We start from the raw sequence: 25,087 nt of genomic DNA, 5'->3' as shown, positions 1-25,087 counted from the left end.
TGGAATGCAACCCTTATACAAGCAAGCTGTGTTTGGTTTCAGGTTTCTTGGAGGCTTGCATGCAAAATGGCCTCATTACTTGAATTGATACCTCTAATTAAGCAGATTTAGTGTGCTGCAATAATTGTCCTTTAGTATCTCAGCTCAAACTAATACCCAGTGTAACTCTCCTTAAGCCACTGGAATCATAGAGGAACTGTCTTCTCAACACACTGTCTTTTTTTAGTACGGTTACGGAGTTTTTTAGTGCCATTTCTAGATACAGGGAGCATCTTCTTGTCACAGGAAGTGTTTTCTTGTCACTGAATCATTCTGAATTTTTTAAAATAATGTCAGAAAGAAGGGATGGGCGTCTTCTTGCATCTTTGGCAATATACTTAAGAGTATCTTCATTTTCATCTGCTGTTTATAGTTTCATCATGCATTTCTCTTTTGTATCTTGGTCCTTTGTGAGTTTGTCTTGTTTTTAAAGAAAACAGTGACAAATTTTGGATTATACAAGCAAATTCTCTTGTATATAGTGATGTGGGTTGTGTATTTGGGGTTTTGATTAATCCTTCAAATTCAGAACCCTTGCCAAATTTTTAATTCTTTTGTAGTAGAATAGCAGATCTCTTTGTTTAAAACTCATTGTTATGGAACATTTTGAATGTTTAGTCAGATGGAATCACACAAATATGGGATGGACCCCACTCCTGCATGAACTTCTGAATCAAAAAATAACTTTTCTGATGCTTTTTCACTGATTTGAGGGATTGGAATAGTTAAATATGTGCAAAAGTGTTTGTAGGATCGAAATTTGTCTTTGGCTTAGCAAATCCTTGCATTTCAATAGCAATCTGACAATTGGCTGGCTCACTTCACTGGTTTAATATAATTTCATTTGTGGAAAATGTATTGTGAGATTACCTCTTATGGAAAGCAAAGATGATTACAGTATGTGAGGCTCCCTTCACTCCTTAGCAGCAGAGTGGGAGGATGGGAGGAGGGATCTAGCTTGTCAACACATGGTTCTGTTAAGGCTCTTTGCTCTCGCATTGTCCTCCTTGCTTCTTAGCTTTTGTAAGATTTTTCTGATCAGGTTAATAACCCAAATTCATTAAAATTCAAAGGTTTTAATTTTTGTAGAGGGCGTGACTTTCTCATCTCAAGCCATAAAATCATATTAAGAAATTGCTTGAAACACTTGACACAAAATTCAATTAGATAAAAGCCTGTTGGCTAAATTTAGGTGTTACTTTTCTGTTTTAATCTGAAAAAGTAATAAAAATATTAGAAATGTGTCAAATGCTGTGATGCAAAAAAGTTGAATTTTATTAGGTCTTCAGTCCATATAATTCAAGCAAAACAATACAATGACTTAACATGGATCAGAGCAAATATATATATATACACATACACACACACACATATATATATACATACACACATATCCACACACAAGAATATATATACATATATATATATACACGCATATATGCCATACACATACTCAATAACATCTGGAATTATAATAGCTAGACTTAAAATTGTGAAGATGCAAGATCCTGATCCTTCTGATCTACGTGAATTATCAGAAAAGTGCACACCGAAATTTTTCTCCTCTTGGTACTATTTAATTTTATCATGGTTACAAGCCTTGCTAGAAATGTCTTTAAAACCCCCATATTTCCTTAAGTGTCTCTCAAATAATTGTGTAATGGAACACAATCAAAGTTATTGTTCTTATTTTATTTTTGCCTCTCCAATAGAGAAAACCTTAAAATAAAATAAAACATGCCAGTTGAGACTTTTTTCCCTGTGGAATAAGTTTTAGTGTCTTATGCCCAAGGCTTGATCTTTTTGAACACCTTAGGAAGAAGGTAGATGACAAATCACCTTTGACTACAACAAACTGAAATGTTTGAGGTGGGTTGCTTATATCCTAGGCCTGTTTCAATATATATTTAGAGTTATTTCAAGAAATGCTGAATTAATAACTATGAGGGCAAAATCAGTGAATGCCAAATTTGATTTTTGATGTGTACAATGTGAAATTTTAATAGTTACATAGGGTTAGAAGTAACTATTTTGACTAGTGAGATAGTGTGAGCAAGCATGGCTCTCTCTAAAATGTTATTTAAATGTTTTATAACATTTTTTGTGTTCGGTTCCTGGAACAGGGGCAATAAAATTTTAAGATGGCTTGGTAGAGTACCACAACATAGCCAGGCTGACTGAAGAGCGGTCCAGGAAAAATACTATCACCTGAGACTTTGTCACATTTCTTTTCCTTTAGAGAGGGTTTCAGGCTGTTTCTGGCCTATGTAAAAAAGGAAATTTTGTCCCTTCAACCATGCCTTGGTATCCCTAGCCAGCAGTGAAATCTGCACATTGGTATGCAGACTGCTCCTTGCCACCTTTCATATCCCTGTGGGGGGTGGGTTTCCCCATGGAGTTTTTGTTTGTTTGGTTTGTTGGGGTTTTTTTCCTTTTAGATTTTTGCCCATGTTAAGTGGTAACCAAGATACACAGGACACTCGTCTGAGCCTTCTGTTTACAGTTACAATCTGTGTGGTCAACTCAGGAAACCCTATAGTAAAAGATGTATCAGAACATATAAAACCTGTATGTAAAATACTATAGTAAAATATGTATCAGAACCCATAAAAATGTCTTTGCTTTTTGCGCGAGGTAAAAGCTCTGAATAGAGTGAATAATCACATGTGACTTTTTTATGGAATAATTTTATGTCACGTGATAGTAAAATGCTTTTAAGGAACACCAGGGTAGGAGATGGAAAAAACTGAAAAGTCATAACTTCAGACAGCTTAAAGAAATGTGTACATATTACTAGGTTTGCATTTTTTGGCCCACACTTAGTGCTGCTTTACAGAAAATTCTTGTGTGTACTTGTGTAAATGTAACTGGACTGTAATCAATAGAATTATCCACCAACAAGAACGATTTATATTAGCCAGGGGCAGGGATTCCCATTCATTAAATCTGTGGAGGACAAGCCTTTATCTATTTCCGTAGATGCAGCCTGGAGCATCCAACATGTCATGGATTAGATAAATTGGGCTTGACATGCCTGTGTTTCTGGAAAATAGGACAAAAATTTCTTTTGTCCTTTGTGCCTTGTCTGCAAAAGCAGTAATGCTTTTCCCCCACCTATAGAGAATGACAGGAGATAATTTTACTTGCTTGAAAAACTTTTTTTTAAATTATAGGCATATTTTACCTAGAGATTTGAAAAACAAAACTGTCAGCATTTTCATAAGGGTGTGGAGAAGGACAGTCAACCTAATAACTGCCACATATTCCAGCTCTCAGAGCATTTGCCTAAATCAGCTCCACCAGGTGTAAGCTTGCCAGAATTGAAGTTTTCATAGTCCTTTTTTTTATAAATAGCCATTTTGTTAGAACTTCTCCACTGTAAAAGAATGTATTCACTTCCCCAGAAAAACACTAGCCCTGAGGTCAAGGGATTTTTGTGGACTGCTGGAAACACAAGCTAAATTCCTCCGTGAAGTGAATACACATTTGCACAGATCTAAACTGCTCCAAAATGGTATCATTGTGCAAGTCTCCCCAGTCAGTCAACAGCCCAACTATTGGGACATTTCCCTGAGGTGCTGAGGACTAACAGAGCAGGCTTCAATATGGGCCTTTGATTAAAATACAGACCTTGATTTCTTTAAATTTTTGGAAATTTTAAAAGTATTTGTTTTTACATTATGTGTGAAAGTGTAGCTTCCATGTAGATCTGAAGAGAAGTTAAATTCTGACAGAGCTTTGCAACAAAGAAAAAGCTGAATTTTTTACTGTTTTCTTTTCCATAAGCAATCGCATCTTGAAGCAAAGCATCAGCTAAATTAGCACAGAGGAATAGATTAATTATCAGTAACTTTGTAATTGCCATGGCATGTGCAAACCTGCAGCCTGAGTCAAAGATTATTAAAACATGGTTTCAAACTGGTCCTTTATGACAGGGAATAAAAAGGTTTGTAAAAGTGAATTCAATACAGTCTGTTTTGTTATGTTTTCCCTTTTGCAGAAGGGTCGTAGCTGGGATCTGTTAGTGAGAATGAAGGTACCCTGCTTGGGCAGTGGAGTCAGTCTTTTGGAATTTGTGTTTTCTCTTTTCTTTCTTTTTTTTTCTTTCATTGCAGCTATGCATATAGAAGCACAATTGCACCGTTTCTGGATGAAAATAAAAACATTTACTCATCAGCATATACTGTGAATTAACACCTAGTTCTGTGTTCCAGCATATCATATGATACATGTTTGTCTCTGTTTAAGAAAGGGAAAAAAATAGTAAAATCACTTGAATTGCACAAGAGCAGCATGTGATTGCACTAAATAATGTTTGGCAAAGATACAATTTGTAGATACCATAGAGTTACACAATTACTACTATTTAAGTGTGCTATAACATGTCCTATTTAAACTTTATTAAAATTAAATCAGTGGCTGGAGATATAGCATTTCCAGAACACAACAGTTTAATTGATTCTGGCCAAGGTTCACATTTCCCCCGTTGATTTCCAACATCCCATTCTTTTATTTCCAGTCTTGTTTTGCCTTATACTGTCTTACTTCCCCTTCTTTCCCCTCCACTTTTCCCTCTCCCAAACTTGATGTGAACTCCTTGCCCTTAACATTTTCTTCAGGGTTTTGTGCTCTATCAGGACCAGCTCTCCTTTCGTGGCTCCCTTGCTGAACTCAAAGCTCTGTCCTGCAGTGCAGAACTGCTGATAGTTTGCATCCCTAGCTTTTTTCAGACAGATGAAGAATGGCTGGCCAGTTTATCAGGACTGCAACAAGGTTCCTAGCAAGTCAGGAGTGATCTGCAAATTCCTGGTGAATTCCTCACCTCTTCATGCTGGAAGGCTGCTCTGTTGTTAGTGGTCACGCTTTTGTGTTGTGTGAGTGTTCGACTTGAAGGCTGAACTTTTCTGAAGTGGGGCAAGAGAGCAACATCTGATGGCACAGCTTCAGTAAGATGTAAGCTGATCTCTGTTGCTTAATGCTGAGGGGAGTGACTCTAATCTGATCATCAAGTACTCGGGTACTTAGCAGAAGATATAGATGTTTTTCTCTCCCCACTACAATAATATTTTTTTTAATTACCTGCTGATGAAAATCCAAGGTGTAGTCATGACTGACGTAGTGCATGTGTGATTAGAGATGGAATAAAATTCTGTCCTAGGAAGGTTCAAAATTAATAGTTAACTAAATATTTTATCCCTCCCTTCCCCTGTCTCTGTGGGGAGAGCAAACTGCCAAGCACTGTCTGCTTTTTCTTTGCTTCTCAATAAAAAGCATAGGTTGCCTGCTAGGAAAACTTCAGTTTTGCATCAACTTCTTTTTCCAGAAACTCTCAGCCACAGAGCCTCAGGCTCTTGCTTTTTGCACAAACAGCTGTATCTCCTGAGGACTGAACTTGTTTCATTTCAATCAAATATAGTAGAAGTTTATGAAAAGTAATGGGTTGGAGTTTAGAGGCAATTGGGCCATGTGATCTAATAGGCTTTTTTCTGGCTTTACATCCTGAAAAAGAAAGATATTTGTGTTTGCTCTTTTGGTTAAATTTTCTTTAAGAACTTCAAGTATTTCATTCAGAATGGGAGTTATTTCATTGTTGGAAAAAGTTCCTGAGCCAAATAACTTGAAGTGTTTTTAATTTAGAAATACATGCATACAGGAAAAATGATGCTATGATCTATACTTTATCTTGACCAGTATCTTTCAAATCACCATGGACTGAAAAGTTATTTATGTCCAGGAGCCTGTCCTGCAAAACATACTTCTGTCTACTGTGGCACTGGTCATTATCCATTAGTAAATCCTGTGCTTTTGGTTCCATTCTAATTTTTCCACTTATTCTTTTACCTACCTATGAAAGATCATAAACCTAGTAATTTTAAACAAATATGTCTTGGAGTGATTTTTGTGAATCAAAATTTTTGAGACTGCGGTAGTTTCTGATGTGTTGTGCAAGCTTTTATGTCATTATGCATGGGAAAGAAAAATGAAAAATATTATTTTATTTCAATAAGTGTGTGCATTTGTCACATACATACACATAGGCAGGTCTGTGTATGCAACTCTGTGAGGTTTGTTCAGGAGGGAATCATGGTCCAGGCTATGCTATACTGGCATAGGTTGACAGAGGTATTTTCATGTCCATTGTTGTGTGCTACCTGTAAGACCAAAAGCCATGTGCAGCTGCAAAACCACAGACTTTCTGCCACTTGTTTTCTCAATACACCTCTCTCCTTCCTTTCCTTCCACTCCCTCTGTGGAGCTTGCTTTGACTTTGCTCTTTCGGCTTGGATTCTGCCATCCTTCTCCTAACTTCATCACTTTCTGAAGTTGATCTGCCTGTTATTTGGTAAAGCATCAGAGGTTTGACAGCTACAGAAGAGTGAAGTGGTACCCTGGAAACATGCACTAACTTATCATTAAGTTCTACTTACTTTGCACCATGCAGTTACAAATGTGTAAAACCACTTTCCAGTGAATTATTAATGCCAAATGGAATTATTAGTGCTGAAGAGAACATGCATTGCTACACAGAACTATTTTCATAGTTTACTAGTGGAGTGTGTCCATTTCATGACATTAGTTACCATATTCTTCTCAGTCATACGCTTGTTTCATTGCAAGTAAAGACACCAGAAATTAATAGTTATTTCTTCCCCAAGCATGCTTTTGAAAAATGGCACTTTTAAAGCTTTAATATATTCATCATATTCAATATATTCATAAAAATGAAAAATTCTTTGAAAATCTGTTTGCAATAGTGTTCTTCTGATTAATAAGCCTTGGAAATTTGTGCTCATTATACCATAAACATGACCTTTATAAAACCATCAGAAAAATCCAACTGTAGAATATGCCAGGTCAAAGACTTTTTAAAATGTCAAAAAGCGTAAAGCTTTAAAATTAATGTGATTTTTATAATACTTGGCTGATGCTTGTATTTTTTCTTAGCTTATTTATTTATGATGGGGTTTTTTTGAGCCTTTGTGGTTAGGATCTATCAGGAGACTGTGACCTCAGGAGAGCGCACTTTGGGATGCATCTTAATCGCCTTCAGCACTTTCTTCAGTGTTTGGATCCAGTTAGTTTGTAAACACATTTTTGCTGGGCATGATCTGATAAGATCAAGTATCTCTCCAGTAGAGGCTATAAACCATATACTGACCCACTGGTTAGGAAACATCCACGATGTGTCAGTAAATAATGGTGCAGTCAGTTCAACAGTGTCACAAAATACGTCTGTAGGCTGAAAGGTGTTGAGAAACACTGTGCATGTAGTTTTGGGGAAATGCATATTTGTAACACTATGACCTTCTTCTAACTTCATCAGGTTGTAGCGCTTCTCTGAAAACACGCATGCTTCCCACCTTAGCTTGAGTCTGAAAGTAAATCTTTCTGCTGCAGGCTGGAAATGACACTAGGGCAGCAGCTTTATGTGGGAATAACTAGCCAAGATCATCATGAAAAGGAAAAGGAAACCTGTTTTTTACACAGAATCACAAAATGAGTCAGGTTAGAAAGGAACACAGTGGGTCATCTGGTCCTATCTCCCTACTCAAGCAGGGTCATCCTAGAGCACATGGCACAGGACTGCATCCAGATGGTTCTTGAGTATCTCTGGTGAAGGACACTCCACAGCCTTTGAAAAATCTGATCCCATGTTCAGTCACTCACACAGTAAAGTTCTTCTTCACGTTCACCTGGAACTTCTTGCACATCAGTTTCTGCCCATTGCCTCTTGTCCTGTTACTTGGAGCCACCGAGAGGCGCCCAGCTCCATCCTATTGACACCCTCCCTTCCAACAATTATTTACATTGGTGAGATTCCTTCTCAGCCATCTTTTTTGTCCTGGCATTGCTGCATGGTGGTAGAAATGTCCCTGTACATTTCTAGCTCACTCTGTGCAAGGCAGGCATTTTGCTTCCTTGGATTCGCTTTCTTACCAAAGAAAGTAAAAAGTAGTATAAAACATGAGCAGTATGGGAAGAAACTGTAAAACAGAGCTGGGAATATGTAGTTTGCCAAAAGCAAAAAGAATCATTAGTGCAGCTGTAGAGTCATGGTGAATTTCTCTTCCCTCTAGCATTTATGGCACCAAAGGAAGAGCAAGTTTTGACATTGTCTGTGAGATCATTACAGTCTAAGTGAAAGCACATTCAGTTTGCAGTTAGCCTACAACCAGGAGAGGATATTACAGTGCTCAGAGGACTAAATCTGGGAACCTAGAAGTCAGCTCCTTTGTCTGCCACAGATTCCTGTGTAAGCTTTGAGAAGAAGACTTTTGCTGACTGTCCCAGGTTTCTTCCTAGCTGAAAAATTGGGATAATCTCTCGCCAGGTGGAAGTGTCCAGAGAATTAAGACTGGAATTACACAGAGAAAAAAGTAAGTCTTCTGGGTATTTAATATTTGATTTTTTTTTTTGTAAGGCAAATAGAAATTAAAAGCTTCTCCATTCTAAAGAGGGAGGAGAGCTGAGGTTCATGAGTATTCTAGTTTGTGTTCTCCAAAGCCATGACTTTCTGTCTTGGGTTTTATGGTTCTCTGGTAGTTGGCGTGCTTGGTATTTGGTATGGGCAGTTGGTAATAAGCATGCTGACCAAATTGGACAATTTCTAGTTGTTTCCTTATACTAGAAACAGACAAAACTTTACAGAAAGTGGAACATTCATTTTGGATCATTTAACTTTCAGTGATCCAACAGTTTCCAATAGGGAAAAAGAATCCAAATTTGTCTGACCAGCAGCAATAAAAGCCCAAAGGACTCTGAAGAGCTCAATTAGGTAGGTCATGTTGCTAAAATAAAAAGCTAAGTCTCTGCCCTTGTGCAATTTGAAATCTGTATAAGATGTGGCCCATAGTGGATTAGACAAATTCCTTACTTGACAGTGTTACGTACTGAAGTTCAGGTCATGGCTTTTCAGTAGTTGTTATGTAAAAATCCAAAGCAAAACACACCAGTATTTTATTCAGCAGAGTGTTACCTGGGGTCCATGGCATATTTTAGATATGAGGCAAAAGAGGTGATGCTTTGTGGGGTTAATGGGGGCTCTGACATTAATTAGCCTTGAGCCCTGAGGTGGGTAAGATCTGCACAGTGCTGAGCACCTCAGTCCCATTCAGTCAGAACTGGGCTTCATTGTCTCTAAGGTGGGCCCACCTTCCTGTAATGCAGATGATAAAGGAGCAGAAGGGAAAAAGGTAGGGAAATGGGAGCAGAAACCTTTGTTTAGCAAAGGAAAGGAAATAATGACAGAAGATAATGGGTATCAGACTACACATGCAAATTTGTCTCTGCATTTTCCCAGTCCAGCATCATAATAGTAGTTTCACAGCTTTCTACCTAATGAAAAGAGAAATTTACTCCTCTGTACACCTAGAGAAGTACATTTTCCAATCAAAATTGTTGGGGTATATGGTCTTATGTGTTTCAAAATGCTAGTATGTGTGAAAGAAAAGACTTTAAAAAACACTGCATGATGCATTGCTGCAGGCTTCTAAAACTAATAATAATAATAAAAAGTATTCCTTCTCTAAACTAGCTCACTTTGCAGGAACCAGAGAATAAATATTTTCTCTAGAAAAAATAATACTTTGAATAGCAGTAAATGACCAGAGTTGATTCAAACTTTCCAGGTGAACAGTGTATATGCTGAAAAATGCTGTCTATAAATAAACAGTGGGTACTGATTTGTGCCAATCTAGGGAAAAAAAAAAAAAGGGAAGAGAAGAAAATATTTTTGTAATGAGTCATTTTGAGGTTTTTTGGATCTGAATGTTTGAATTTTGCCAATATTTAAATAATAAAAACAGTTGGGTATCTAAGTAGGAGCTATAGGGTGTCATTTTAGGTGCAAGAAGAATTTTAGCTGACACAGTGGTGGGATTTTCCCCTTTTAATTGTCATTATTTTTTTGGTTTGGCTGGTGAACTGAAAAATCAATTACTCACAGATCTCCACAGCTGAGACAGTGTTGCATTCATCCTCTTCAGAGTGACTAGCCACTGCTAGCATTGCTGACAGCAAAACCTGTGAAAGAAAAGCTTGTACGGCCACACCGTGTACTTGATCCTCAAGCGGTCTCGGGAGAACCAGAAGGATTGAGGATGGTGTGGTTGGAGTCCCATTTTGAAGGCTCTTCTTTTCAAGTGGGCTTCAAATATTTAATACAGATGAGTTTTTTTCCTTCTTTTCTGGACCTAAGAGTGATTATATATAGAAGTATTGTGTTTAAATGTGGCTATCGCATTTTAAAAGATTTTTTGAGGTTATTAAATAATGAAAGCACTCTCCAAAAAGAGTATGTGAACAATACAGAAGTCAAAAGCACTTTAAGATTATTTCCCCTTCTAAAAGAAATAGATTTTAAAAAAGAAACAAACCACTCAAAATGATAAAAAAATAAACCCTTTCAAGAAGCTGAGTTCTAAGACTATAGGTGGTCAGAAAATAGATTTTAATTCACCAAATGTTAATTCACCATTAACATCATTTGTTTACATCTAATCTCCTTTCAGTTCATAAGTAATAATATGTGACCTACAAAAAACAAGTATTCAAAATCAGGAGTTTATCTCTTTATGCATGTAAAAGATAGAGGTTAGCTAACTTTCTGTATGCTGAGTTAATATTTTAGACACTTTATTACAACTACAACTAAGTAGTTTGGTGGTCGAGTCTCATTTTTCCGTGCCAGGTTAGATCACTGGTCCTACTCATTCTGGAGCTGAATTTACCTTTAAAGGGACGATTCAGCAGTTTTTGAGAAAAGTATCTGTTGGAAAAATGAAGATTACCATACAGTGATAAAAAGGAGTACCCTAGTGACTATGGACCATGACAAATTACATTAAACTAATTCCTAAAAGCCACATCTACAATTCATGTCATATTTTCTCTGTTAGATCCCAGAGAAGTTTATTCCTTTGGTTTTGGATATCTTAAAATGTCTTGTTTTATCAGATTCCATGAAAATATAAATGTGATATCTCTTATTTTAGATCATGAAAGAGCATTATTCACCATGGATAGCCTGCTGTTAAATGCTTGTGTCTTTCTTGTCTTTTCAAAAAACCCCTCCAAATATACCTTTCCTTTGGCCCGCTGGCAAACCTGATTCATAACAAATCAAAAGTTCTAACTAATATTGAATTATCCAAATGTAAGCTTATGAACATTTATAAGCTTGACCATGAGCTCCCCACATATCCTTTCCATTTTATACTTTAAAATAGCCTGAGTCATTGTTCTTGAAAATTTCCTATGAAAATTGCTGGTTTTGCTCAGGCTCTCTAGGATATATTTTAATGCTTAGTGCATGTGTATTATTAGATATTAGGTTCCTATATAAACATTATTAATTCTAGCTTTTGAAGTTCTTTTAAAGCCTCCTAAAAGTCAACTTTTCAGTTGGAAATGTGTGATACTTTCCCAGCTTCTCCACTGAGTCATACCAGCTGAAAGGTTCTCTGAGCTTTTGCCAAGGCACGTGTATATTTTTTTGTCCTCACGTAAGTTATTATGGAAATATTAAGAGAGGTGTGAGATGGGTTGCAAAACATGGAAATATCCATATCTTAGAGAAACCAGTTTATGATCCTGAAAACCAACTCAGACTCTAGAAAGGAAAGGAAAGGGTTGAGTGTCTTTGCTGTATTCAAAATAGCTGTGCACATGGACAGAAGGAAAAACTTGCAAAGTAGTGAAGGAATGAAAATAAAATTCTGCAGAGATTTGCTTTTTCACTCAGTGTTTATGGTGGTAATAGTTAGTGATGGAAGAACTGCAAAAGATTTAGATTAATGGGGTAATAGTTTAGAGTTTCTGCCCAGTTTACATACCTCCAGGTTTCAAATGCATTGCAAAAAATTATCTACATTTTTGTGTCTGCAAAAGCTGAGCTAGATTCTTCCTTAGGGAGACTATTTGATAATGCATCTTGGGATTCTTTTTCTGGAAACTATATCTGCAGTTAAGTTTAAATGTGAGGGATTGGGAATGAGGGTGTGCATGAGGAAAGACTGTGCAGAGAAAGATGTAACATAACTTTCTCTATAGCCAAGTCACAAATAACAAGAGGTGGTGAGGTGGTTGCCAATTTGTTGAGCTGTTTGTTAGGGAACGTGATAAATAGGGATCTTGGCCTCCTTGAAAAACATTAAGGAAATTTGCTATTAATTATCCTGTATTTAAAACCACCCTGCTTTATGGTGTCTGTTTACTCTAGGGCTATTTTTATTGGTTTCCTATGTGTATATTCAGTCTTTGTGATTCTCTTAATCCAGATTTTAGGGTGAGTACTTACAGTTGTTTGTACTCTTTACCTAACACCAATCCAAGCAAAATTTTAGGTGAACTGTGCACAAAAATTTATATGGGAAACTTTATTTTCATAAAGTGCTATTTCATTGAAAGCAAAATTTCCCCCAGAATTGTTAACTTTTTGTAAAGAATTGTCACCAAAAAAAGTTGTGAAGATAAGATTACAACTTAAGCATTTTTAATGACACATTAAAAATGAACCATTTTTTTTCAAGAATGCATTAGAATGGTTCTCATTTTAAAATCTATTTTCAGTTCCACATTGAAACATGGTCTCTAAAGTCAAAATGGGGTAGAGGGGAAGCAGGGGAAAGGAAAGACACCAGTATTTGTTCTCATTCATACTCATAAATATTTTTAAAAAGAGCCAATTCCTCATGGAATGGACAATTTGAGGTGCAACAAGCAGGAATCATTTCTTCACCTGTTTCTGTCATATTCCCTTGGTTCAGGCAAGAGAGGTCTTGTGGTGATTAAGTTCACATCACCAGTGATTTCAGAAGGAGAACCCACCTGACTGGGCTGTGTCACCAAGAGCATGAACCTCATGTTTCTCACGTGCCTTTGTAGCACGTGGGCTGTCTGTGCCCAGAACACGGTGTTGTACTTCAAACCAGATTACCCAGTGGTAGGGCAAAATGTCTGGTCTCAGCTGGAGACACAGAACTGCATCCCTGTGCAAAAAAAGTGATCTTTGATTGACTTTGGAGGAGTTCTCCAATGTCAAACCAGGCTCAATGTGATATAGGAAGGAGCAAAGCTTTGTTGCAAGCTTTTCCCCAAACTTGTATGCCCACACTTATTTTGGATGTATAGCCAGTGCCTCTGTCCAAGAGATTATCTTGCCTGTGATTTAAATTGCCTGAAAATTAAAGAAACAAATGATTTCTTCAAACTTGGACAAAATGCTGAGCGGATTAAGCTTCTAAGTAGTGTTATTCTTGGTCTCCCTACAAAGAAAATTAAGGTAAAAATATTGATGTGAATTTCTCAAATATATGAACATTCATCTCTCATTTAGAATCTGATTCTTATCCTCTTTAGAAAGACATGAGACCCTAACATCACTAACTTGTAAGACTGGAATTAGAAAATACTGTATTATCCTTCCATTTTAAGGTGTAGCATGCTCCTCATAAAGACAAGGTTATCTATGTGAACTTCAGGTAAAAATAATAGGGAGCATTAAATGAAGGCTGTGGACAAAACCTATCAGTGTTATGGGATTTTATCCTAGTTTTATTGGTCAATGTTATCCAAACCTTGCTGGTAGAAGGCTTGTAAAAAGGCTGACATTGAACCTTCACCTTCACTGTGTGTTGATCAGCAGGGCTGCATTTGCTCAGGGAATGCTATGGAGGTCTTTGTGGAGAAACTCATCCTACAAAATGCCAAAATTGTCATAAGCAAATTTTATGATTCTTCATTGTAATTCAACATTCCATAACACTTGGAATTTGTACACTCTTCAAGAACTCTTCCCAGTGGTCTTCTACCCCTCTCCATCCCTCTGCTAATGGATTAGGTGGGAAATAGTTAAAGCTGGCATTCTCAAAGGTTGTCCAAGCTAAGCTGAGTCACAAAAATGGTTGCCATTGCTTCAGTTTTTCTGTTGCAGATTCTAGACTACAACTCTGTGCATGTTAAATGGAAAGAGAAGCTAATTTTTGCAGCCATAAACATTAGAGAATTTCTTAAGCAAAGGCTCAGATTTCATGATGCCTCTCACATGCTCCATCATTTAGGGACATGTCTGACACTATTGAAAAAACAGAGAGCAGCTGTGCTCCTGACCATACTAATTTTCTGTGCCACTGTAGCCAGGACTGTGGTAGATTTTAAACTCTGTTCCAGAGGCTCTGAGCCCCAGCCAAGGTCCTGCAGAGCTGGCTGGATTTTTCCATTTAAAGCTTGTTCCCGTCCCCAGATGGCTTTGCATCGCACTGGTTGGCAGCAGCAGGTGCGCAAGTGCCGAGTCATGCCACAGGAAAGGATCACAGAATAGAAATATTTCATCCTCCATGGTTTGGTACCTCAGATGAGTTTGGGATAGCAATGCTGTTGCTCTAGGTAATCCAAACCTGTGAAGCTCTTCTCCGTAGCACTGGGATAATACAGCCCACGAGCTGTGTCCCCAAGCACAGGTGACATTTCTCAATCCAGTTTGCATTTGTGAGTTATAGAATATCTGATTAGCCTCAAATTCTTTGCTATTACCAGGCAAATGTTCACCTCGAAATTTCTGTGTGATTCTGCACAATCTCAGGTGCAATCTGTATTTTTTTCTTTAGCAAGAGCGACTTATTCCTTTCATGGTGTGTGAAAGCTTTATAAAATTAAAGCTAAGTATTTCCAGCATTTTAAAAAGTGGCTTTATGGGTCTTTCCTATTCCAAGGTAGTATGATTGGCATGTTCAACACTACCCTATCATCATTCTGACCTGTTAGATTTATTTTTACAGTGTTTTTGTAACCATGTCATGGTAATGTAACAATTGCCAAAGCAATGGCAATCAGATACTTGATAATTCTATGCTGCTTGTGCTCTACTTTTCTGTTGCCTATGTCCTCAGCTGCAGCATTCATAAACTTTTGATTTCTTATACACTTACATTGAGGTACAATGTAGAAACTACCCCAAAAGTTATTCTTTAATAAGTTATTCTTATACTTTAAGTAGTTATTCCTGGGATTAAAAACTATCATGAGATTACAGTGACCCCCTAATCCTCTACGTTTAATTTACCAGTGATTCTTAGTGAAACGCTTCACAGAGGAGTTGAAAGTTGGCAAAAAATACAGTCTTTGAAATTTGGCTCCAGCTGATTTTATATCTAGAAACACAACCTGGATGATCTTCTACAACTGGTTAATTAAGTCCTATGGTTTTAGCCCTCAATTAGATGTGTAACATGACAAACCTTGTTAGCAGATTTGCTGGCCAAATATGGAGAGATGTCATATATCTTTCTGGCTATTTTATATATGCACTCTTAAAGGATGTATGCAACTCATCCAATAAAATGTTTACGTGTATGAGAGGAAAAACAGAAACAGATTTTTGATCTCTCCCTCTGTTGATCTGTATGCCTGTGGCCCTGTTGAGTGAGTAGGGTAAAACTCCCCTTTCATTTTTTTTCAATGTTTCTTGGACTCTTACCAACAGGTTTTTACACTCTGTTGCCTGCCTCTAGGATTAGAAGAACACTGGCATATTTTAACAGTTTCCTAGGATCCAAATAGTCTTTAATTAACAGGGAATTGATGTTTTGGAGCGCAACCAATATAGAAGACACTGAAAGCAGAGAATGAACTTGGATCCTTCCAGTTTATGGCTGGCTGTGGCCAGGGGCAAACAAATAAGCAAAATAGGGTCCACTGCAAACAGGTAGTGCCTTGTTAGTATGCAAGGATATTTCTTCATTTGCATTATGTTCCCACAGAGCTGGTTTTTAGCTGGGAGGACCTTTCTGCTGCGCAGAGTCTGAATCAGCTCCACCCCTTGCAAAGAGCAGAAAGTGTTCATCGGTACCTTCCCATAAACAGAATTTTAGTGGCTCCTGAAACTGTTATTTTTAGATTTGTATTGATCAACTGTTGGGGCAGCAAGGTTTGTTGTGTTTGTGAGGTTTAGGTTGAAGCGGACGCTGTTGTCTCCATGAGTGAGCATTTAATTAAAAAAACAGAAGTCTGCAAATTACATGACTTTTGCTGAGCTGAACAGCAAGTTGTTCTTTATCTTTTTGAGTAATCTGCCTTTGTAGAGTTGAGCAACAGGGTAGGGATGAAGCACTGAAATGATAAGAGAATGAAACTAGCTGAAGGTCTCAAGGGAAGTTAGACATATGCTGAACTGTTGTTCCAGATCGTCCATGGAAATAAATGGTTTATAAGGTAATTCTAATCACAATAGACTGAAACATGAAGCAATTTCTGGCAAAGAATTACAACCAACTCAACCACTGAGTCAGCTGGGCTTTTTTTCGCTAATGCAGTAATTTTTGGACGAGTCAAAATATATTTGCTTGATGAAATATTGTCTTTTTACTGTTGCTTTGTGTGTGTGTGTGCATGCTGGCTTTTATCCCCCCTCAGTAATCATATCACCTGTTGAATGCTTTCTGTCTCTTTGTACCTGCAGGTGGTACATGCCAGAGCCCTGCTCTTCCAGCCCTTGTGCGTCCTCCTGCGCCACCCCTGCAGCCATCGCTGGATATTAAGCCGTTCCTCCCGTTTCCTCTGGACACTGCTGCAGCAGTGAATCTCTTCCCCAACTTCAATGCAGTAAGTACTCTCCCAACAGTTACACTGAGCCACAGCTTCTGTGGAAGACTCAAGTGGGCACAAAGCAGGATTTTATGTACTCCATTACACCTGGAATATCCTCTCCCTTGCTGAGGGCCAAATAGCTCTTTCAGACACACTGATGGGCCATAAATTGAAGCCTACCTGGGTGTTAGTCAGAAGAAATGTAGAAGGAATAAAGTTATATGATCCCGAGTGACATGCAATAAAGTTTCAGGCCGTATTCAGTCCTAGGGCTTGTGAATTTCCCACAGTAATTTAGGACATGCAGAGCTTCACTAACTTACAGTTCACTGCACCTCTCAGAGAGGGAAAGTTTCAGAACATTGGGATTCTGCATCCCATCTCCAATGCACTTCCTGAGAAATACTAAAAATTTACAGAGCCTAAAAAAGAAAAACTCTGTCAGGGCAAATGAAGTAAGAATGAGAACAATGTTAGCTGCTGTATGGGCTGTTCAGTGGGAAACAATCCAGGGTATTTTTTTCAGGTTAAGATGTGTTATTTCTCATGTCTTAGATTTAAACTAGGGTAGATTTCTCCCTTTTTTCTTTTACTTAGTCATGCTATGTATAATTATAGAAATCCCATTCCTTCTTTAGTATTTTAATTATTTTACTGACATTTGTCATCAATGTTCCAATTTTCCTGTTTCAGATTGAGATAATTAATGCTCTAAAAAAGGGTCTACATTGGTTTTATGCTAGTTTTGACTTTATATAATTATGCCCCTTTTCAATTCCTTTTTGATGCTCTTTTCCTTATTTACATATACTCTAGATACACTAAAAACCCTCTTAAGAAAATGTGTTCTTACCTGCTTTGAGAGACAGAGAGGGGATGGAATCTTCCATTCTGAACCAATTCTAATTGACATGCAGAAATCCTAATTAAAATAATTAAGAATAGTAAAGGAACATGCGCATTCTCGAAAAAAAATTATAGTAATCAATAACGAATTTCTGTATTAACTTAAAACTTGTTTAGTGTGCATTAGAGTTGAGATCTTTTAACCAGTTGTGCCTTGTGATCACTGTTTGTATTAATGCAATAGCCCAGCTGAATTTTAAAAATATATCAATTAGAATGCCTTGTATTTTTCTTCCTCAGGATTTTCCATGGTTCAGAGTCTTCAGATTGTTTTGCTAATATTTTAATTATATAACTGAAATGGAATTTTAATGATGAATGTTAATAATTGTTAATCCTGCGCTACTCTATAAATTTCCAGTTTCTTTCTTCATACACAAACTGCTTTGCTACTATAATTATTTTGAGGGAGGGGTGGATAAGTCATATTAATTTGGAAGTAAGAATGTAAAAATAGACTAGTATCAAAACCGTGTTATTCCTGAACATTATCTTAGTAGCATATAATTTGGTAGGAGCACTGGTAAAGTGAGCCTAGTTTTCAGGAGTGAGACTTGAAGCCCTTTTTAACAGCACTCTGAAATCTGTTCCCATGCAAAATGCTGCTTCCCGTGATGTGTGGCCATCTGCCAAGTCCACCTTTGGCAGATATGTCAGTCCTGAGTGTGAGGATGCTGTCATCAGAGCTGCTGTCACCTGCCTTGCTGCTCATAGTTTATGCCTTGCTAAGTGACCTTTGCCTTCTCATCATGTGTGCTGACATGCAGCATCATCCTCCGTGTTCCCATTTTCTTTGTGAGCAGCACATTATTGAACGCCGCTATGTTTAGCTCATATGCCAGGGATGGTTAGCAGCAACCTCCAAATGTATAGACTAGCTGAGTAGTTTTGTACAGTTCCAGAAATTCTCTCCAAGCCGAAAAAACTTTTGGGGATACATCAGCTACTGGCTGTTATCAGCCCAAAAAGAAGTTAACCCACACATCATGTTAGACTTTAAACACAACTTCTGGCAGGGGCTTCAGTATGTGAATGTAAGGCAGAAAAAATGCATTTAATCAAAAAATCATCTTTGTAAATATTGCTCTTCATGATTGACTGCAGCTGTTGATGATGCTTTATCTTCATAGACTTCACTGACAGTCCTACGCAGTGTCAGTGGAAGAATCACTTATACTCTGTGGCTAAACTCAGGTCAACCAAGTGGTCCATAACAGAACACCTGAACTGGATGTTCTCTCTTGTGTTATCAATAAATTAGCTTTTCCCTTGAGTGAGACATCAGGGTCATATATTGAGTCATAGGAAATGGATTTCTAAAGACCTCTTGACCCTCACAGGAACAAATTCCACAGGAACAAATGAGTTTGGCAGCATGTCTGGACTACTTCTCAAAAGGCTAGAGGGAAGTGCAGAATTTTGGCCACTTATTGGCCATTTTTCAATAGCCTTCACTTGAAAACAGCATGACCAAGGGAAAACTTGAATCAAAGTTCAGACATATTTCAGAGAAAATAAGTAGACTCTCGCAATCCTAATTAACGTGGTTGTGATGGACATAGGTATCTGAGATAATCAGCCTAAGCTTCTTCACAAAATAATAATGGAGAAAATCAGCAATTTCTCCAAGTCATGCATGGATAAAAATGCACAAAGGTAGCTTGCAATGCAGGCTATATGTATACTTTGGCATGGAGTGAAGTGAACCCTGAAAGTTCTCATTCATCTATTCAGACTGTAATGAGGGACTGGCTCAGCTGCATCTACATTTAGATGAATCCCACATTAGGGGACAGGTCATAAGCTATTCACAGCTCATATATTAAATTCCACTCAGAAATCACATGATAGAAGTGCTGACATTGTATTGTATGTTTGCAGAGGAATGGTCCCATTTATTAAGCAGTTATGCTTCTAATTTTATCTAAAAGACAATCTTCAGGGAATTTGAGGATTCAGATGAACTGGATAGAAAGATTAGGAGAGGTGGAAGCAAAAGTAACTTACCAGTGGAGAAAGACAGACAGATACATAAGAACTAATAAAACCAAATACTAACCTAAAGTATTGCAAATAATCCTAGTAAGGTGTATTTCATAACATTTTTCACTCTACTTCGGTTTATTCCATGTGAAAGTTTTATTTCTTACTGATGACTTTGCTCTAAAACAAGCTCAGTTTTTGCTGGCTGCCTCTGAAGAAAACATTCAGAACTGATTTCTACAAAGTCAAAAACTTTCATTGTAGCAGAGACTAGAAGAGATAGCATGGAGTGCCAAACCTTTATCAGTAATATCCCCGGACAGAGAGTAGAGAAAAAAAGAAAAAACTGAGTAATCTGAGAAAAGTTAGGAAGATAATGTTTGAACCTTTGAACCATTCCCTTTCAGGAGGAACATTTTCTGTTTATAGGAGAGAGTGTAAAGCAAACACAGCAATTAGCAATCTGGTTAGCTGAACATTTGTAGGTACTATCCTCTTAATTGCAAAGCAAATGGGCACCCTCAAGTCACATGTAAAAGGAAATTGTGACAACACAGCTGTTTAAAATGAAAACAGCCCACTGGAACAGACCCTGAAGAATCCCAGGTTCACTGCAAGTTTATCTGATCTGAAAAGATGAATCAACTGGATGGGATTTAAATGGCTAAATTTTATTTAATGGAAGAAACTATGGTTTTAAATAATGTTTATCTAGCTTTTAAAATATGATTTGAAAATTTTCAGATAAGTGGAAAAATAATTAAATTCCTCTGAAAATAGTTTGAGATAATTTAGCAAACATTTGTTATGTTTCTGCATTTTCATCTGCAGAGGGGGAAGCTGCAAGTCTGCGTACATCTAAGAATTAGTTCTTGGAGATGCAAAGCTTTAACAGTTGGATTAAGCATGCATGGGTCTTTGTATGTGAATGTGCCTATTCTGTTCATGAGTTTGTTGCAGAGAAATTTCACAAAGCAACAAAGTCTAGAAGTTAAATAACTTGTAGAAAATATTGATGGGTCTCTGGTCTAAGAGGAGATGCTTAGTTTTGCAAGATATTAGCATCAGCTCTAAGCTGATGGACCCTATGACAGAAAAAAAAATCTTTTGCAGACTTTTTGGTAGTCTCCAAATCATAGATTCATCAGAAGTTGGGTTTTGCCTATTTCCAAAGCTGTCAGAATTATATACTTCAGTCTCTTGAACAGGAGACAGAATTTAAAGTTTAGAAAGGCAGGATATTTGCCATTAAAAGGTAGAAAATTGGACAGTGAATTGTACTCCTTGTTTGTTTATTCTTTGAAGGATATGCTGACCATCTTTCTGAAAAAATTCTAAAATAATATTTTATCACACTTTGTAGTATGAACATAATCTGTAAAGGAAGAGGTAGACAGTGTAGAAGATCTGAATAATGCTTAAAAACAGAAAGAGTGGTGTTGCTTGAAAAGCTTCATCCCTAAATCCAAATGAAAGCCTTGTTGCTAATAGAAATTTTTCCAAATAAGCATGCTTTGGGAAAGAAACATCACTACAGTTTTGACTAGAAAAGTATGACTTCAAAAGGCAGTGTCAATGTCAGAGTTGTACTAAACATGGATGGAAAATGAACTGTTACCCTACAGACATGTTTCTCATGATCCATCTGTAGTAATCCTTGTTTAGTTCCCTGATTTTCCTGTTTGCTTGTTCTATTCCAATAATAATAATAATAATAATAATAATAATACCTGGTGCATTATTAATAGTTTCCTATTTCACCTTCCCCTGGTTATGGGAAAGGAGGAGGAGGAGTTAACAGTGTCCCTTGCCCATAGCATGGGGCTCCAGTGATAGCTTGGGTTAGAGTGCAAACGTGGTGCTCCTTGCACCTTCCTGAAAACCGCCCTGAGCAACAACCCAGCAGCTTCCAGGGCAGCACAAAGTCTGCACTTTCTATTTATAGAGGTGAACCTTGTGTTTGTAGGTATAGTCTTCTCCTATTGTGGCCAGACAGCTGATAGAAATGGACAGTGCAGAAAACCTGCTTGCTGAGAAGTATTTCTGGGAAGGGTTATACCAGGAAATGCAGAGAAAACCTGTCAGAAAGCTGTCAGAAGAGATTTAAAAAATCTTTTCCTTAGGCTCTTGTCCTGGGTAGTTATTGTATCTAGAAGAGAGATATGTGCTGCAGAAATGATGTGCCAATTTTCTAGATGTTATGAATAAGAAGTAATGTTTTGATAGCGAAGATTGGAGGAGGACTCAGAAATACATGTTGGTTTTTTAAAACACTATCAGCCTGAAATTTACAAAATAAAGTCAAATCTTTTGTAAGTCACTACACAATGGTTTTGTTTTATGCTTTCTGACTTAATTGAGCTGAGTAGCATAACGAGACTATTTTTCCTCATATAAAATCCTTTCAAGTTCAGTAGTGATGACACGCTGTCAGAATGCTTTGTTTCCAGAAGAGGATAATCAGGCAACAACACAATGGCCTAAGTCTGATGTGAATCAAAATGGAATATTGCCTATATAGAAGAACTTGGCAGTAAAAATATAGTTTGTGCTGATTTTTAATGTTATTTCCATGAGAAGGTCCTTTATCAGGTGGAGAACTGTAGTGCACCAAATTTTTCATTTGTCAGACAGAGGGGATTATTGTTTCTGGGGTCAATCTTTGAGTAACTGCTCATTTACAGGTACCTAGAAACAGAGGGCTTGACTTTTTCATTTCCTTACATAGCACTGCGGTTGAACTGTAAGATAGCTATACTCTTCTTTACAATCTATATCTCTGTTGTTGTTTAGCTGAATGTTTTTGCAAATAGGGAACAATAGAAAAGTAATGGCCGAGTTCAGGAATTCTTTATTATAATAACATTTTCATTGCTGCCCAGAATGCTTAATTAAATCTGCAGGAGAAGTACAGGAATTAGGCAAAGAGCAAACATAAGAAAATCCTGGCAATTCAGATGCTTTATTTGGTGCTTGCAAAACAAGAATGAATCAACATCCGTATGAAATATTCAGTCATTTGAAGTGGCCAGATTTATTTCCCATACACTTAAATCCTTAAGCTACACCCTGGGTTCTGTTTGAAATACCAGTAAAACACTGATTTCCTGATGCAGAGGAAAGATTTTCAGCTCAGGAGACATCATGAAAATAATCTTTTTGTCTTTTTCCGGTTTTAAGTCAGATTAGGCTGGATTGAGATCTCTAGGCATACTCTGCCTGTTTTTATATATGATCTGTGCTCCATGTCATGCACAGGGAGGAGAGTTTATATTTTGACTTGGTACAAATGAGTGTTCCTGAAAAGTTGTCACCTATGACTGCATGGATGTTATTTCTGTTTGTAGTGTTTCCCATCCCTAGGACTTGTCTCCAGAGTCATTGCTGTTACAGTCTTTGGACTTGATGCACTGTTAAGGCACATCTAACTTTAGTCCCTTTGCATCCTCCTTTAAATGTTTTTTTCCCTCAAAAAATTTGCAACTTGTACTTGGGCCGTCTGCAAGTTTAAACCCAGACAACAACAAAATTTTTCTTACCTTTCCCTTAGAATTATCTCATGTTGTAGCAGAGCTTCTGGTCTGTGTTTTGAATTGCTTCCACTGGGCCTCTGTGAAGCTCATGAAGTCTGAGGCCAGGAGTAAGTTCATGCACCAGAGTCAGAGCCATCCCTGGTAGCAGGACAGACTGGGGACTCCGAGGATTGAGTGGAGAAGGACTTTGGGGTATTGATGCATGAAAAAATGATCATGACCTGGCAATGTGTGCTTGCGGCCCAGAAAGACAGGGGCTACAGGAAAAGCAGTGTGGCCAAACGAGGTTACTATTCTCCTCTATTCTACTCTTATAAAACCCCACCTGGAGTACAGCATCTTGCTTTAAAGCAAGATGCTGTACTCCAGGTGGGGTACAGCATGAAAGACAGCAATGTATTAAAGCAGGTTATGAGGAGGGTCAGGAAAATTGTCAGGGCAGTGGAACACCTCTCCAACGAGGAAAGACTTGGGAGAGTTGGAGTTATTCAGCCTGGAGAAGAAAAAGCTCTGGGGTGCGCTCATTTTGGCCCAGCAGTAGTAAAAGGCACTTAAAAGAAACATGGGGAGAGAGTTTTTATTGGAGCCTGTAGTGATAGGACAAGGGGAAATGTTTTTAGAAAGAACGAGGATAGCTTTACAATGGAAGAAATTGTTTGCTATGAGGGTGGTGATGCATTGGAACAATTTGTCCAGAGAAGTTCATAGAACCATATGATAATAGAATTAATTGGGCTGGAAGGAAACCTTGAAAATCATCTAGTTCTAACCTCCCTGCTGTGGGTAGGGACACCTTCATCTAGACCACATTGCTCAGAGCCTCATCAAACTTGGCCTTGAGTAATTCTCATGGGGCAACCTGTTCCATTGCCTCCTCACCCTTACAGTAAATAATTTTTCTTTAATATCAAATCTAAACCTACTCTCTTTCCCTTTAAGCCCATTTCTCCCTGTCCTGTCACTGCATGCTCTTGTAAATAGTCTTGTCTGATCTTCCCTGTAAGTTCCCTTCAAGTACTAGAAGGCCACAATCAGGTCACCCTGAAGTTTTCTCTTTTCCAGGTTGAATAATCCTGATTCTCTCAGTCTTTCAGGAGAGATGTTCCATCTCTCTGATCAACTTGGTGTCCCTCCTCTTGGTGTCCTCACTCAAAGAGATCCTTCCTGTGCTGGGGACACCGGAGCTGGATGCAGTGCTCCAGATGAGGCCTCACCAGAGCAGAGCAGAGGGGCAGAATCCCCTCCCTGGCCCTGCTGCCCACGCTGCTCTGGATGCAGTCCAGGAAGGACTGGCATTCTGGGCTTTGAGCTACCGCTGCTGGGCCATGTCCAGCTTCTTGTCAACCATCTCCCACAGGCCCTTGTCAACACTGCTGCTCTCAATCTGTTCATCCTCAGCCTGTGCTGATATCAGGGTTTGCCCTGACCCAGCTACAGCACTTTGTTCTTGGTCTTATTAAACTTCCTGAGATTCCCACAGGCCCACTTCTCCAGCTTGTCTAGGTCCATCTGGATGGCATCCTGTCCTTCAGGTGTGTCAACAGCACCACTCAGCTTGGTGTCATCTCCCAGCTTGCTGATGGTGCCCTCAATCCCTCTGTCGATGCTGTTAATGAAGATCTTAAAAGACATTAAGTTCTATTATATTAAATTAAGTTATTATGAAAGATATTAATTTGCCCCATCACTGAAAGTGTTCAAGGTCAGGTTCAGTGGGACTTAACCTGATTGGTGAGGGATGTCCTTACCAAGGGCAGTGAATTAGACCAGACAATCTTTACAGATTCCTATCAACACAACCCATTCTGTCTCTGATTAACCACGATTTATTTGAGTAATTTTAGGATTATGTTCCAATTAGGGAATCTGCAGTCTTCTATGCTTATGATGAGCAGCTGTCACCTCCCATTGCATAGAATACAGTAGCCTTGAGACCTTCAAGGAGTTTGTTGAGTACAAATGGGTAGATGCCATAAAAATATCAATTAAAAAGTTTTATTTTTATTTAAGTTAAATTTGAATTAAGGGTGCTCTGACCTTCC

The 25,087-nt window shown here is 38.0% G+C and overlaps 1 protein-coding gene across 6 annotated transcripts in view; it reads left to right on the top strand.

Moving 5' to 3' along the window:
• The window catches only part of ZNF385D (zinc finger protein 385D), a 417,872-nt gene that overhangs the window by 262,303 nt on the left and 130,482 nt on the right, over nt 1–25,087 (top strand). For all 6 annotated transcript variants that reach the window (XM_064704620.1, XM_064704623.1, XM_064704621.1 and 3 more), the window contains one exon: nt 16,496–16,638. In XM_064704620.1, the coding sequence (XP_064560690.1) occupies nt 16,496–16,638 (143 nt within the window). The remainder of the gene's footprint in view (nt 1–16,495; nt 16,639–25,087) is intronic.

Source organism: Zonotrichia leucophrys, chromosome 2 (assembly GCF_028769735.1).
Source record: "Zonotrichia leucophrys gambelii isolate GWCS_2022_RI chromosome 2, RI_Zleu_2.0, whole genome shotgun sequence".
Taxonomy (NCBI): domain Eukaryota; kingdom Metazoa; phylum Chordata; class Aves; order Passeriformes; family Passerellidae; genus Zonotrichia; species Zonotrichia leucophrys.
Note: the sequence above shows the minus strand (reverse complement) of the source record. Positions and strands in the feature narration are given on the sequence as shown.